At 48.8% G+C, this 15807-nt stretch overlaps 1 protein-coding gene across 18 annotated transcripts in view; it reads left to right on the forward strand.

Annotated features, from left to right (window-relative positions):
* The window catches only part of DTNB (dystrobrevin beta), a 227938-nt gene that overhangs the window by 94000 nt on the left and 118131 nt on the right, over nt 1–15807 (forward strand). For all 18 annotated transcript variants that reach the window (XM_074582278.1, XM_074582279.1, XM_074582274.1 and 15 more), the window contains one exon: nt 10045–10122. In XM_074582278.1, coding sequence (XP_074438379.1) covers nt 10045–10122 — 78 coding nt within the window. The remainder of the gene's footprint in view (nt 1–10044; nt 10123–15807) is intronic.

Consider the following 15807-nt stretch of genomic DNA (forward strand, 5'->3'; position numbering starts at 1 on the left):
TGACTGTGGATGGAGTGTGTGAGAGTAGTTGAGCACTGGCGTAGGTTGCTCAGGTGGTGGAGGCTCCGTCCTTGGAGATATTAGGACTTGGCAACCTGCTGTGGCTGATCCAGCTTGGGCAGGGAGGCTGGACTAGGTCATCTCAAGAGGTTCCTTCCAACCTCAATGATGCTGTCATCTGAAGTAGCCAACTGCAGGAACCAGCTTCAAAGTGCCAGGGGCAGGGTGGTCAAGGAGACTGTTGAGCAGTGCCAGAAACCATCGGTTTCTCCCAATTCTCCGTTAGCTGTCCGCTACCGCTGCTCCCGGCGTTGGCCTGGATCATTGCTGCTGATCAAACACCATCCCCTGGCAGATTTCTGATTAAAGGCTGGATGGCTTTGATATCAGAGAGAAACTGAAGATGCAGAGTCAGAGGAATAAGCCCTTGATCAAGTCCTAGTGCTGCGTAACCCGTTAATTTGAGTGTGCCTGGGACCATCAGGAAGAAATTCTTTGGTGTGAGGGGGGTGAGCCCCTGGCCCAGGTTGCCCAGAGAAGCTGTGGCTGCCCCATCCCTGGAGGGGTTCAAGGCCAGGTTGGCCGGGGCTTGGAGCAACCTGGGCTGGTGGGAGGTGTCCCTGCGCAGGGCAGGGGGTGGCACTGGCTGGCCTTTAAAGGTCCCTTCCAAAGGTCCCTGAACCATTCTGTGATTCTTTGCCAGTGAAGCCAGCTCGCTCTGAACCATCACATCATGCTGTCAATCTTTCTTCCCTTCCAGAGGAGTCTGGCTACGTCTGCACTGCTTACTGGGAGTCATTCCTGGCTCCTGCTAACTCCCAAACAACTCCCAGGAATTGTTTGGGAGAGAGCTGTTTGACTCGGGCCAAAACCACACTAGGGTCTGCTAACAATTTAAACGTGCAGATGATCCTGTTCGGGGATATTGGAAGATTCCCTGGCACTCGTTCATTTACTAGTATAAGTGGGGCCAAACTGGCTCTGGATCAGGCCATCAAACTACGTTCTTCAGGATTTGTAGGACATAAACTGTAGGAACAGTTTGAAAATGAGACGTGTTGGGATGGGCTCTAGATCTTTAACTCGGTAAATGGTATCACCCATTTTTATTATTGTTTTTGGAGAATTTGCAATGCAAGGGGGAAAGGTTTGAATTATATTATCCATATCATCCTTCTACAGCGTTTTGCGTACCGCAGAATGGCTTTATGCTCTTTCAATGAGGGAGGAAGCCAACGAGTTCCTTGCTCCCTTGAACCTTCTCCCCCCAACTCCACCCTTCCTTTTGGTCATGTAGATCCAACGACCACTTTGCCAGAGGGAGCAGACTGTATAGCTGCTGTCACTAGACCTCGGTGGCTGGGATACGCTTTCTTTTCGTGGTCGTGTCTTGTGTCTTTTTGTCCTATTGCGGTATCTGCGCCACGACAGGTAGGGGTGAGACTCGGAGCAGCCCGGTGCCCTTGTACTGCATCGAACGTGCACCAGGTCTTGTCTTAGTTGGGACAGTTTTTGAAGAGGAGAAGTTCCGTATGAATGGTGAGATGCTCAGACAAAGTGCACTTCAAGTGTTTGTCTCTATGTCTGTCTGCCTTTGCCACTGCTTGGTGGGGTCCCCAGTCAGGTGGCAAAACAGAGAGTCAATCTCCCTTATACGCTAGGCTGGCGGAGCGTGTCCTCCTTTGGCTTTTGGATTATCACAGAGTAAAATTGGCCAGAAAGGAGGCTTAGAAACAGAAGCTGGCAAAATAAGGGAGGGGGACGGGGGCAGGAGAGTGGGCTGTGTCCACATCTGCAGGCTGAGTGTTCGGGTGATATTCTTGGGAGAAATAATCATTTCACGTGCACACAAGCCTGGATGTCATGCACCGCAGCGGGCTCGCACCCCGGATGTAGGTTGTGACAGCAGTAGGTCCAGGGTTATTGGAATTTGGCCTGAGCTCGCGTTGGTATGATAAATGAGTGTCGCATCCCCAGCGACGTGGTCTTAGGTGTGGATGCAGTTGTTGGCTCGTGAGAGCATGAGAGTTGTCTAATTCCTACAGACATGTCTATATGGACGTGCATATGGAGTTGTCTAACTGGGCTTACCAGCAGGTTGCCTTCTTTCTAAGGAGTGGCAAGGACAAGGCTCCAGGGAGACCTTATAACGGCCTTCCAGTACCTGAAGGAGGCCTACGGGAGGGATGGAGAGGGACTCCTGATCAGGGGGTGGAGCAATAGGATGAAGGATTAATGGTTTTACACTGGAAGAGGGGAGATTTGGATGAGCTATTGTGAAGAAATTCTTTGGTGTGAGGGGGGTGAGCCCCTGGCCCAGGTTGCCCAGAGAAGCTGTGGCTGCCCCATCCCTGGAGAGGTTCAAGGCCAGGTTGGCCGGGGCTTGGAGCAACCTGGACTGGTGGGAGGTGTCCCTGCCCCGGGCAGGGGGTGCCACTGGGTGGCCTTTAAGGTCCCTTCCAGCCTGAACCACTCTATGGTTCTGTGATTCTAATCTCTCTCATTGAATCAGCTGTCGGAACAGGAAAGAAAGGACGTGTTTTTGGGGGCACAATCTTGCTTCTGTCTCTTCAAACCAACAGAGCATTTGTCTTTCTGGGATGACTGGGTGGCCCTGCTACCCGAAGGTGTAGGTGACTTACCATGGTGACTTCAGTCCTTACTGTTCTTTGGAGGAGTCTTTGTGGTCTCTCCTGAGAACCAAAGCCGAGGTAGAGCAGGGAACGTTATTGTGCTGTTATCAAAATGTACTGTCCTGGTTATGGAACAGGATGTGATAAAAGCAGGTCACGCTTCTCTTGCTTTGAATCCTTCATGATACGTTATAATAGAAAGAGATTAGTTTTTCCATGGTTGTGCATGGGAGTCTCCCACCGGACTTCCAGGGAGCTGCTCAGGCATTTCTTTGCTGCTACGAAAATGCCGTGCAGTAGAAATCAAGAATTACGTTAAATCAGTTTGCGCTTTCGAGTCAATGTCTTTCTCACCTGGAGGGAAGCGCTAAGCAGAAAGCATTAATAGTGCGTGTGGTGTTAGGAGCAAACAAGTCGAATGAATTCGAATGACTCGTACTCCCCAAACTGCTATAGGGGAAATAATAAAGTTCCCAAATGAAGGAACCAGTCTCACTTTATTGCTCTTTCCAGCTGACCCCTTATCTGGGAGGAGTGGAAGGATTGCCATGGGGTGGTCTCATTTTTACAGGTTTGTGCAACTGTGTTTCACCAGCCGTTAGTTATCGCTTGTGGTGGGGTTTTTCGGTTATGAAATTAGGGTTCCCTGTGGGTTTGGTTGCTCTTCCTTTGTTACTGTCCCGCTGCTTAACTTCAAGCCAGTCTCGCTGATGCTGTCAAGGTCTGGGCTGCCGTGTCTGCCGCCTGTGATGCCAGCCTGCCCGGCACCTAGGAATGCTTTCTGTTAGCCTTCGCCTACGAACCTCCATAAAGCTATCTGTTTTCCTTTAAATCTCTCCTTAAAATTCCATCAGCATGCCTGTAAATAATAATAATAATAATTATTATTAACAACAACAATAATAATAAAAGTAGTTATGCTAATAATCGTCATCAGAGACTATGGTCAACCACTGTGTAGCATCGTGTGGTGTAATGCAGTATGATTTTTCAGTTTCATGTGTCTAATATATCAAATATAAGCTCTGGTTCCTGCCCACCCTCGTGTGTCGGTCCAGGCGTAGCTGTAGTTCTCTGCAATTCTCTTTGCACAAAGAGACACGACCCGGGCTGTTGGTGGGGTTCCTAAGCAGCGACAAAAGGACTGATGACATCCGTTACAAAATCTTGCTGGTTTAGAAATTGTCAGGTGACAGAGCAAAACTCAGCTTTAGAGTTAGCAAATATGTAGCTGTTCAGTTTGTAGCTATGTGAATAAAATAGCCACAATTCTAGAAAAAATGACAAAAAAGAGTGATGGTTGTCATGCTGTTATCCCCATTAATTCCATCCCTAATTAAAAAGTAGCTTAATTCCAGGCATTATTATATGAGAATTAAACAGTGACATTTATTACAGTGCTAATCAGCGCACCTGAATAATTCTGTCTTTTTTCGCTCCGTGTGATACCCACCCCGGCTCCTACACCCGAACCACGGTACAGAGGGGGGAAATGTCGTCAGTTCTGCTTTTGACACGGACACTTTTAACTCCGGCTGCTTGGAATCCTGCCCCGGCCCGGGACCCCCCAGACCCTCCTTCACTGTCCTTCCTGAGGGGCAGCGACATTTTTCAGATTTTGGGATTTCAAGTGTCAGTCTTCGGCTTGAGACCCGTCGATTCCGGATCTGACGGAGCATGCTTGCTTTCTTTTTTTTTTCCCCCTCTTTTTTTCTCTTGGCTGCCGTGACAGCCCTTAACCCCCAAGCACGGATCGCTTTGCCTGAGCTCTGCATTTTCCGAGTCTCTGTGCCCTGATGGAAGCGCATAAATAACGTGCTTTGCCGCACATCAGCAATCTCAGATGGGAGAGCCGTTCGGAGCGGAAGGCAGTTTGGTAAATTTTGTTTACCGTTGCTTTTTTGTAGAGGTCCCTTTGCAGCGTGATTGTCCAGCGCAGCAAAAAGCCTCAAGACTTAGTTCCTTTTATTTATTGAGATTTTTGACTTCTGAGATCTCAGAATCGTCCTGGTTTTGTTCTGGACCTTCACCAACCAAGTCTGAAGGAAGGCAAGCAAGTAATTAGACCTAGGCTTAATTGTGCTTTCCTTCAGCATGCGTAATGGTTGATTTTCCTGCTTAGGAAAAGTGTTGACACAAAATAGCGGTGACTAATCTATGTCTTGTTTCTCATTTTTAGACAAGATTAGTCTCGTATTTAGACAAGATCACCGAGAATAGATGTGGCAGCAGCTTCACTTACAGCTGGATCTCATGGGGTTTACTGCAGGCAGGAGACGGTGGTTAATGAGAGTAAATGCTAGTGCTAGGGAGAAGTGAGGATCTTCGCTGATTTTATTAGAATTATGGCAATTACCCATAAAAGCTTGTTGACACGTTGAGGAAGGTGAACAAAAGATGGTCTAAGGTGATCTTGTGATCTAAGAACAAAATATCATCCTTCCTGGGTTAGACCAAAAAGCCGTTTAGTCCAATATCTTGTCTCCAGTAGTAGCCAAAACCGGACAGTGAGAGAGGGAGCCGGTCACGGCAGAAGGGACAGAGGTAATACTCGTACGTAAATACGTTTGGAAAAAATGAAGGAGGATGAACAAGTGCCAGGGCTGGAAGGCTCAAACTTGTGATACCATCTGTAAAGATGATTTAAGGTGTTTTAGCTTCAGAATTAAATTTAGGACATTTGTGTAAAAAAAAATAATAAAATTATGTGGGCGAGTAAATTGTTTGAAATGGCTCCTAAGTGACGGCATACCTGCGTTGTTCTGTCCGGTCTGCGTTCCTCCCTTCCCAAATTTCTGCTGAACGCGGAGGACTCTGGGGATCCCTGTTCTCAAGCCCTCCCCAAATCCCTGCTGTTTGTGTTCTGAGAGCATCTGCCGCGGCTGCGTGATGCTTCGGTGCATGAAAGCGCGCAGTCCCCGCTGGGAGGCTGAACAGACGAAACCCAAGGAGACCGCGATAACACGAGTACCCAAAGCTGGGACTTTCCTTCTGTGTGGCCCTGCCCAAAGGAGCCCCATCATTAGATGCTTCTCCCAGCACCGCTGTCACGATGGGTCCTTGTCCTGGCTTTGAGCCCGTACTGCTGGTATTTCATAGAATCACAGAACCATAGAATTGCCCAGGTTGGAAGGGACCTTTCAGATCACCGAGTCCAACCATCGACCCAGCACTGCCAAGGCCACCACTACCCCATGGCCCTCAGCACCGCGTCTGCCCGGCTTTTCAATCCCTCCAGGGATGGCGACTCCACCCCTGCCCTGGGCAGCCTCTTCCAATGCTTCACAACCCTTTCCAGGAGGAAATTGTTCCCAATAGCCATCCTAAACCTCCCCTGGCGCAACTTGAGGCCGTTTCCTCTTGTGCCATGGCCTGTTCCTTGGGAGAAGAGCCCGACCCCCCCTGGCTACCCCCTCCTTTCAGGGAGCTGTAGAGAGCCAGAAGGTCTCCCCTCAGCCCCCTCTTCTCCAGGCTGAACACCCCCAGCTCCCTCAGCCGCTCCTCACCAGATTTGTGCTCCAGACCCCTCACCAGCTCCGTTGCCCTTCTCTGGACACGCTCCGGCCCCTCAGTGTCTTTCCTCAATGTCTGTATTTCCTCAGTTATTTCTGGTTATCGGGCGAGGGGTAGAATTCCAGACGTTGTGACTGAACGAGGCAGCACCTGCTTCAGTGCGAATTTTAGTTTTGCAAAGGACACCGTCATGTTTTTCAAGCTACTGAAAGTTTACGCGTTCTGCGCCTTGGACCTCGCGTGTGGGATGGCGTAAAGACTGCGCTGTCTTGATGCGTGCCAGTCTGCCCGCCTGGCCGGGTCGCTTCTTGTAAGCGGCAGAGAAAAAGAGAGAATTTAAGGAGTTTGATTTCTCAGGTTCTGTGGTGCCACCTTTGTCCCAGCTCTTGGGTATCCAAAAGATTTCGCTTATTTTTGGCTGCTTTTGTTCCCAAGAGTGCCCCAGGCTGATTGAATACACCTGGAATGCCAGATGAGTTAAACCTGAAAAATTAAACCTAACAGGACAGAAGAAGTTTTGAAAGAAAGTTGTAAGCTGTTCTTGATGTACACGGACGTCGTTTTTATATATCGGCTACAACTGAGGGCAGAAGGTGCTCTCAGTGCATCTTCTGGGTGTCTCTGCCCCTGTTGTTCTGGGGGTTCCTCCTGCCTCAAGTGCCCAGATAGTCACAGTTTTGGGTGATATTATTGAGGCAGAAAAATCTCTCCTCAGTCGCTGATTCAAGCGTATTTGTCTGTCTTTGTTACGTTGATGGGCTGTGGCAGAATCTGACAACCACGAGCACCTCGGAAGGGGAATTCGGTTCTGTTCCACTCAAACTAGCAGTTCCGGTGCGATAAGGTTGACCTGCGCTGAAAGTCCCAGGTTCCTAAAAGCCGCTCTTGTTGCTGCGGGGGGATTGTGGCCCTGCTTCCAGCATCCTCCTGCTTGCATGAGCAATACCATTTTGCTGTCACGGTTATACAGGAAAATATACACATAGTGCCATCTTGACGGAGTTACAGTTTTTTGAAAAGACTTTCCCTAAAAATGTATAAATGGCGTCAAGAAATTCTCTGTGCTGGGAATGGCTTTGTTGTATGTAATAGAGAAGACAGGATTGTGCTATTAGAAATCTTTTAACCAGGTGTTTGTATTTAATTTTTTTCTTTGCTTTTATCCCCGTTAGCAAGGATTTAGCTGGAAAATGGAGGACTGGTATTTACAGAACTGGAATGAACTTGTGGAAATGTCTCATAATGATACTAAAACCAGATTGCAAATGGTGAATGGCATCCACTTTCTTATTAGAAGGGTCGTGTAAAAACAATATTGTAATGAAGAGTTACCCTGCGCTCAAAATAGTAGACCCATGTAGGTGAGCTTCTGTGGGACAATGGAAATCACAGAATCCCAGAACCATAGAGTTGGCAGGGCCCTCTGGAGATCATCCCGTCCAACCCCCGGCCAGAGCAGGGTCACCCAGAGCAGGTGGCACAGGAACGTGTCCAGGCGGGGTTGGAATGTCTCCAGAGACGGAGACTCCCCCACCTCTCTGGGCAGCCTGTGCCAGGGCTCTGCCACCCTCACAGCAAAGAAGTTCCTCCTCATGTTGAGATGGAACTTCCCATGGTCAAGTTTGTGCCCGTTACCCCTTGTCCTGTCCCCGGGCACCACTGAGAAGAGCCTGGCCCCATCCTCCTGACACCCCCCCTTTCAGTATTTACAAGCGTTGATAAGGTCCCCCCTCAGCCGTCTTTTTTCCAGACTGAAAAGACCCAAATACCTCAGCCTTTCCTCATCAGAGAGATGTTCCAGTCCCCTCAGCATCTTGGTAGCCCTTTGCTGTCCCCTCTCCAGCATGCGCCCTCCTGTACGATTTGGTACTTGAAAGAAAAGGAATTCTGTGCAAACGCATCCTGCGGGCGGTGGGTGCGTGTTCTCCTCTGCCCCGGGCGCTGCTCACCCCCCTGCCCCCGTCCCCGCTCTGAAATGCTGCACCGCAGGCCTAAATCCACCCACCCTCCCATTACTGGGAATACTGGGCGGGGGGTGGAAACCCTTTGTCCCTCCCGAAGGCAAAACCCCAGCTAATGCACACAGAAACTGTGGAAGGAGGTGCTGAAAAGCGCGGTTTGGGATGCAAAAGCTGCTTCGGGTGCAGCTGCTCCCCTCCCTAGATTTACGGCGTGCGTGGCTGCACAACCCAACGCTGGTACCGGAATCTTTGGGGAAAAAATCGAGTTCTTGCAGTGTAGGCGTGGGCAGAGCATTCCTCACGTTTGGTCAAGAGGAAGTAAGTAGGGAGCTGAAGGGGCAGAGGGAAAGCACTATTCATTAACTGCTCGTTGCCATAGGACGTGTTTGCGTGCTCACTAGCAAAGTGAATGGCTCCCGTCCACCGCGGTGTGGCACGTCGGCGGCGTTCCAGCCAGGTATCGTCCCATTTCCGCTTCTTTGTACAGTGAGAAGCTCGTTTTCCAAAGGAGCGTGTTCAGTAAATATCTGATGGCCAAATCATTTCTTGGTATAACGTTGTGCTTGGAGCAACACTGACATTAGCCGTGCAGCATAATCATTGCTGGGCGAATCTGTCCTCAGCGGGGACTGAGAACTGAAGTGCTTTTGTACGTGGAGGAGGAGCCCGCTAAGCCCTACAGGGAATATATTCTTTGGGATGTTATGTGTTTGACAACCAGGTGATTTTTTTTTTTTAATGGTTGGTTGACTCTCCGGATTACTGGGCTCTGAAATTCATGGAATGAGTTACGGTAATGAGTCTTAGTGCTATTCCTAGCGTTGGCACTAGGAGCAGGCTCGTGGCGGCCGCGCTGGGAACGTTGGGGAAGGCGAACGCTGCCAACGCTGTTGGGTCAAACACCTTCTGCACCTTGGCCTGCAGAAAACGGAACTTGGCCAGGATTAATTTCAGTATTATTTCTCTGGATATGTTCAAACCCCGCCTGGACGTGTTCCTGTCCAGCCTGCTCTAGGCTGCCCCGGCAGGGGGTTGGGCTGGATGAGCTCTGGAGGTCCCTTCCAACCCCCGCCAGTCTGGGATTATCTGTAGCAGATCGTACTGAAAGTGAATGCTAAAATGGTGGGAAATACAAGCCCGGGCAGAATTTAATTCCCGTTCCAAGAAAGCATGTGGGAAGCGTGGCGTTTTGCCCCGTCAGGGTCGGCGCAAGTCCTGGGTTGGCCAAGGCGCAAATGGAGGATTCGGCTCTGCGCAGCTCTGCAGGTCTCCTGGTGGGCGTGCGTGGGTGTCGGTGGGGGATAAACGTCACAAATACTGATTCTGTGATGGAAGCTGCAGCTCCTCTCTCCCGCGGCGTGAGCTGAGCAGCAGAAATGTCCGGGGACGTCCCGCTGGGCTCCTCTTCTCCTCCCACTCCCTGCACGGCCACGGGGGCACCGGGAACCTGCAAATCACGGGAGCGTCAGCCCCCGGCTGTGTTTTACAGGGCAGTAAGCAACACGAGGCTCCATCCATTTGTTTTTTCCAACTAACTTATTAAAATAAAAACCAAACAGGTGGTGTGTGTGGCTGGTGTATAAATGATTCCTTGTTATAATAAATCTTTGCTTAATTTCTTTAAACATTTCAAATAACTCCCTTAATTTAATGGTTCCTACATCTGCTTGAACTGCCAGACCATGCCGAAGGTCACCTATGTAATGACAAATGTTAGTTTTATCTTCATTTTAGCGTAACGCATTAATTGTGAAAAGCAATCAGGCTGGAGCAGACCAAGCTCTTCAAGTGTCTTTGGGCAAAGCAGTTTCTGCTGCTGCTCCTTGACCTGGAGCTGTCACAGAGCACAGCGATGGCCTTTTCCCTGCCGTTGGTTTTGTTCCCTTTTTGTTTTGTTTTTTTTAAATCACTAACTGGAATAAATATTTCTGTTTTAGCCCTCCTCGGCCTCTGACTAACATGAATGACGCCATGGTGACCCACATGTCCTCTGGAGCACCCACACCGACAAAAAGGTACGCGTGCCTTGCCGTAACGGTCGTTCATTTCTGTGAGAGGTAAAAAAATACGGAGCACGGATTTTGTATCACTAGGACTCTTCTAATGTATTTCAAATAACACCGCCACTTCAAAATGTGTGTGCAGCATTCATAATGTCAGGAATTGTTCGCAGTGCCGCCTTTTGTTCTCTCTGAAGGGTGATTTTCTTTCATTGGAATAGATGTTATTACACGAGTGCGACTGAAGAAATATCGAAAGAGCGCTGAAGAGATTTGGGGTTTTCTTTTTAAATAGAGCCTTACTTCCAAAGCTGCTCCGAGAAAGGCTGGTTTTGTTGTATCGCAGGCTCCTCTGCTTACAAAAGGTCGTTCTGTTCCGCTGGAGACATCTCACGTGACGCGTCTGCGGCGTTGCCGTTGTTAGCGCTGGTTCTCCTTCTCCACGCCAAGCACGGCTGAGCTGCCAAAGGTCTTACGAGTTGCCCAAGTCTCCTCGAGGCAGTTAGGTTTGGGTTGAATTAGGGTTGGCATTTGCTTAGTTATATGTGCGTAAATTATTGTGTGGATGTACGTGTGTAAACATGCCAAAAACTGGCTGAATCCTGTATTTGCGCTCTTCTTTCTTGTCAAGATCCGCTAGGGAGAATAGGAAGGTGATTGACTGCGGACTTCTCTCGTCCAAAGCTGTCAATGAATAAATGTTCCCTGCGGGGAATGAGAAACCCAGCTGTCACTGTGTTGGTGACAAGGTGGTACCGGAGAGACAAGGCAGATCCCTCATTTTCAGCAGCAATCCTTCAAACGGAACTAAGCAGAGATCCGGGTACTTTCCTTCTGCTTTCCGTGACGCGGTCAGCTGTGTATGCAGGTCTGAACTGGCCATGTTAAAATGATTTCAAAATCTGTCTGTAAATCATTCTGTGTAGCGTCCACAAACACTGCACAAGGTGCAGGACACACAATGACTTCAGGTGCGGGATGTGGTGGAGTCCCCATCACTGGAGGTTTTCGAGATGCGATTGGAGGAGGTGTTAGATCATCTCCTCTGGGCTCCCCTTCCCACGAAAGGCTGGACCAGGATCATCTCGTGAGGTCCCTTCCAACCTGGGCTGCCCTGTGCCTCTCTGGAAAACGCCTTTTGCTGAATGAGAAGCCAAGAGGCTGAGAGAGCAGCCGGTTCCCAAAGCCGGTGCTTGACAGAGTGTTCACGTAGGCAGTCCTTGAGCAGCATGACCCGTAGCATCTTCTCATTTACTGGGTTTCGGGCAACCTTGTGGGCAAGGTCATAGAATCATAGAACGTGTGGGGTTGGAAGGGACCTCCAAAGGCCATCTCGTCCAGCCCCCTGCAGTCAGCAGGGACATCTTCAACTAGCTCAGGTTGCTCAGAGCCTCATCCAGCCTGGCCTTGGATGTCTCCAGGGATGGGGCCTCCACCCCCTCTCTGGGCAACCTGGGCCAGTGTCTCACCACCCTCATTGTGAAGAACTTCTTCCTAATGTCTGATCTAACCCCGCCCTGCTCTAGTTTAAACCATCGCCCCTCGTCCTATCGCTACGTGCCCAAGGTCCCTACCCTGTCTCCGCTTTTAGCCTCCGCTTGGGGTCCAGGTTTGTTCGCTGTAGTGCAGACGGCGATCCTCCTCCAGTTGCTGTCAGAGCAGCTCCTGCGTTAGGCACACGTCTGCGCACACAAGCTTGAAACCTTCCCCGGGTAGCAATGTCTGCCGGGTTCTCCTGCAGCCGCCTCATCCTCTCGCGTGGAAGGTGGCACAGAACGGAACGGCGTAACCCTCCATCAGTTCCGGCTCGGGAGCAGCAGTTAATGTGGGTACCAATCACCCAGTTCCTTAGTTTCCACTTCTTTGTTTAACCACCTTTTCCCATTTCCTTAATCCAAACTGGATAATTCACGTTTAAACGGTCTCTGATTCCACATTGATCAGGACCGTCTCACCTGCCTGGCAGGAGGAGCTTCTGACGCCGTCCTGTCGCGTCCTGGCTCAGCAGCGTTCCGCCTCTCTCCTCAGTACTATTTCATGATTAGTTTCTGTGCCGCTCAGTGGGGGCGATAGGTGCCTTTTCGTCTCACGGAGTGATGTCGCCCCCGGAACCATTCGCTCCTCTGCTGCTTTCCACGCAGAGATCTCTGCCTTTCTCGGGTTGTGTCTGCTGTTATCTATAAAAATCGTGTCTGAGCTGGAAGAAGAGGAGAGTGAAACGTGAGGGAAGATGATCCACAGCGAGTGTCTGTGCGTTCCTTGCTTTGCCGGGAGACAGACTCCTGCAAAACTGAGGCTTAAGCACGGAACATTCTGGAGGATGGGCTCTGATGGAGGCGGTGAAGCACTCCTCACGGATACGCTCTTCACTTGCTGGTCTAGTTCAAGCACACAGGGACAAATACTTTATTAGTGAAAGAGCAAGTGAGAAGTTACCTGTATTGGCTTTATTGCCGAGAATTGCCAGAGTTGATCCGAAAATACATTTTACCTAAGGAAGCACGTCTCTTTTTTTTCTTTTTTTTCTTTTTTTCTTTTTTCTTTTTTTTCTTTTTTCTTCTTTTCTTTTTTCTTTATCTTTTTTCTTTTTTTCTTTTTTCTTTTTTTTTCTTTTTTCTTTTTTCTTTTTTCTTTTTTCTTTTTTCCTTTTTTCTTTTTTCTTTTTTCCTTTTTTCTTTTTTCTTTTTTCCTTTTTCCTTTTTTCTTTTTTCCTTTTTCCTTTTCTTTTTTCTTGTTTTCTTTTTTCTTGTTTCCTTGTTTCACTTTTTTTCCTTTTTCTTTCCATGTCACCATCTAGAAACACATTCAGGATAACATCTTTCGCATCATCATCTGCCAGCCATACTTCTCCTACTGTGTGGGCAGAGGGCCCTACCCGTTCCCTTACTGAGAAAGGGGCTGCCACGGGAAATGCTGGGGAAATACCGCATCAGGCACTAATCCGAAATAAGAAGAGGGCTGGGTATTGCAGCCTGACCCTTCCACTTCTTTTCTTGGCCACGTTGACCTTACAATACACTGTTGAGATAAGGAATAATGGAATGGCATTTTCGTATGGGATAAATAAGGGAAAGAAAATCAACAGCTTATGGTGAGTAGGTATTAGTGGGTAAAGTAGTGTTTAAGGTGAACACTAATTAGATTGTGACGAGATCTCTGCATTGTCAGGGGTTTTAAGGGTACAAGAATTGCACGCTGATGCTGTGTTCTGTCACCTGTGATGCCAAGTAGCAGATGTTTAGGTAAGAATATAAGCAGCAAGTCATGAAGTCAAGTCTGTACGTCAAATTTTGCTCTTGGTTTTCGCACTTGCTCCCCTCTGGCAGCACTCATCGCTTCCTGGCTTGCAGCGTATACAGAGACCACCGCTTCCTGAATCCATCCACACGGGAGTTCTGCATTTCAATCATGACCTGTTTAAGAAAACTCTTCCTTTTTTGCTGTAAAATTCACCTGTTGTTAACCTTCTTCATGCTACATGATATTGTGTATATCCCTCCTGCTTCTAGCCAAAAAGTCCTCGTCTACTTCTTTCTGCCTTGCCCAGAAGGTGACTCGGATCACACTCCTTGTTCTTTTCAGTACCTCTTCTTCTTTCAACATTTCTTTTTTATCTGGGACGACCAGAACTGCACTTAATAGTCAAATCCCAGCCTACTTTGGTGTCCCAGTCCCATATTCTTCTGCTTGTGCGAGTAGCAGGGATCCACATACCTCTTGTGAGCAGAGACTGTCCCAAAGGCACACGACTAAAGGAGTCTTTCTCTTCTCTGATGGGCACAAGGGTACACGGACATCTGGATTTGGTCACAAGAATCCCAGAAATACTGGATGTAGAAACTGCGGTGATCAAGGGAAACATAAATAGCTTTTCAACAGTGCTACCAAGATTAGTATTTTGACTAATGGGCACCTGATAGAATCAGCAACCGGGCTTCAGAATCAGCAGCACCCTTTGGCTTGGAGCATTTTCATATTTATAAAGGAGCAAGGTCTCTGTTGCTGCCAGTTGTCCAAGACAGGATCAGGTAGACTAGAGGTAATTCAGAAGTAAGGACTTTGAGAAATCAGACCTGTTTGGACATACAGCATGTCAGCTGCCTCTACACACCCTGAAATTGTCAACTACCAAGACTTGCTTAAAAAGTTCCTCGTGAGAATCAGTTGTCATTTGCTAACTCAGGCCTCACACGTCTGTAGAAAGGAGCTGAGTGAGATCAGCAAAAAAGTCTGGACGGTAAGAAAAATGTCAAGATAGACTGCTTCAGCCATGGGGGACGATCCTTGGTCACAGTTATTACCCAACACCATACCAGTTGATTGCAAGCAGCTCGTATTTTCAAAAACATGCAGGCAACTAGAGGTGATTTCCCTTTTAAAAGCCCAGAACTTTGCTGTAGTCTGATAAATATGTCATCCCCTCGGTGAATCAAAGGCACATTTTTGTATTTATTGCACTGAGGTAATTCAGAATGACGACCTCTGTCACACATACACTTTGCAGATACCATCCCCAGCGAAGACTGAGCAAAGGAGTTGGAATAAATTTGGAATAAACACCAAAGAAATGACTTCATTCTGCAAAATCATAGAATCATAGAATTATTTAGGTTGGAAAAGACCCTTGGGATCATCGAGCCCAACCATCAACCCCACTCTACAGAGTTCTCCCCTACACCATATCCCCCAACACCACATCTAAACGACCCTTAATCACATCCAGGGATGGTGACTCCACCACCTCCCTGGGCAGCCTATTCCGGTGTCTGACCACTCTTTCTGGGAAGAATTTGTTCCTAATGTCCAGCCTAAACCTACCCTGCTGCAGCTTGAACCCATTCCCTCTTGTTCTATCGCTAATTACCTGGGAGAAGAGACCAGCACCAGCCTCTCTACAATGGCCTTTCAAGTAGTTGTAGAGAGTGATGAGGTCTCCCCTCAGCCTCCTCTTCCTCAAACTAAACAGTCCCAGCTCCTTCAATCGCTCCTCATCAGATTTATTCTCCAGGCCCTTCCCAACTTCGTTGCCCTCCTCTGCCCTCGCTCCAGCACCTCGAGATCTCTCTTGTGTTGAGGTGCCCAGAACTGGACACAAGACTCAAGGTGTGGCCTCACCAGTGCTGAGTACAGGGGGACAATCACCTCCCTCCCTCTGCTGGTCACACCATTTCTAATACAAGCCAGGATGCCATTGGCCCTCTCGGCCACCTGGGCACGCTGCTGGCTCATGTTCAGCCCCTTGTCAATTAGAACCCCCAGGGCCTTTTCTGCCAGGCAGCTCTCCAGCCACACTGCCCCAGGCCTGTAGCGATGCGTGGGGTTGTTGTGGCCCAAGTGCAGGACCCGGCACTTGGCCTTGTTGAAGCTCATACCGTTAGTGTTGACCCATCGATCCAACCTTTCCAAGTCTCTCTGTGGAGCCTCCCTATCCTCACGCAGATCAACACTCCCACTTAGCTTTGTGTCATCTGCAAACTTGCTGATGATACACTCTATGTCCTTATCAAGGTCATCAATAAAGATGTTAAACAGAAATGGTCCCAACACCGAGCCCTCAGGGACACCACTTGTGACCGGCCACCAGCTGGATTTAACTCCGTTGACCACCACTCTTTGGGACCGTCCATCCAGCAAGTGCTTGATCCGGCAGATCGTATGCTCATCCAGGCCCTAAGTAGCCAGTTTTTCCATGAGAAATGA

Source organism: Larus michahellis, chromosome 3, assembly GCF_964199755.1.
Source record: "Larus michahellis chromosome 3, bLarMic1.1, whole genome shotgun sequence".
Lineage (NCBI taxonomy): Eukaryota > Metazoa > Chordata > Aves > Charadriiformes > Laridae > Larus > Larus michahellis.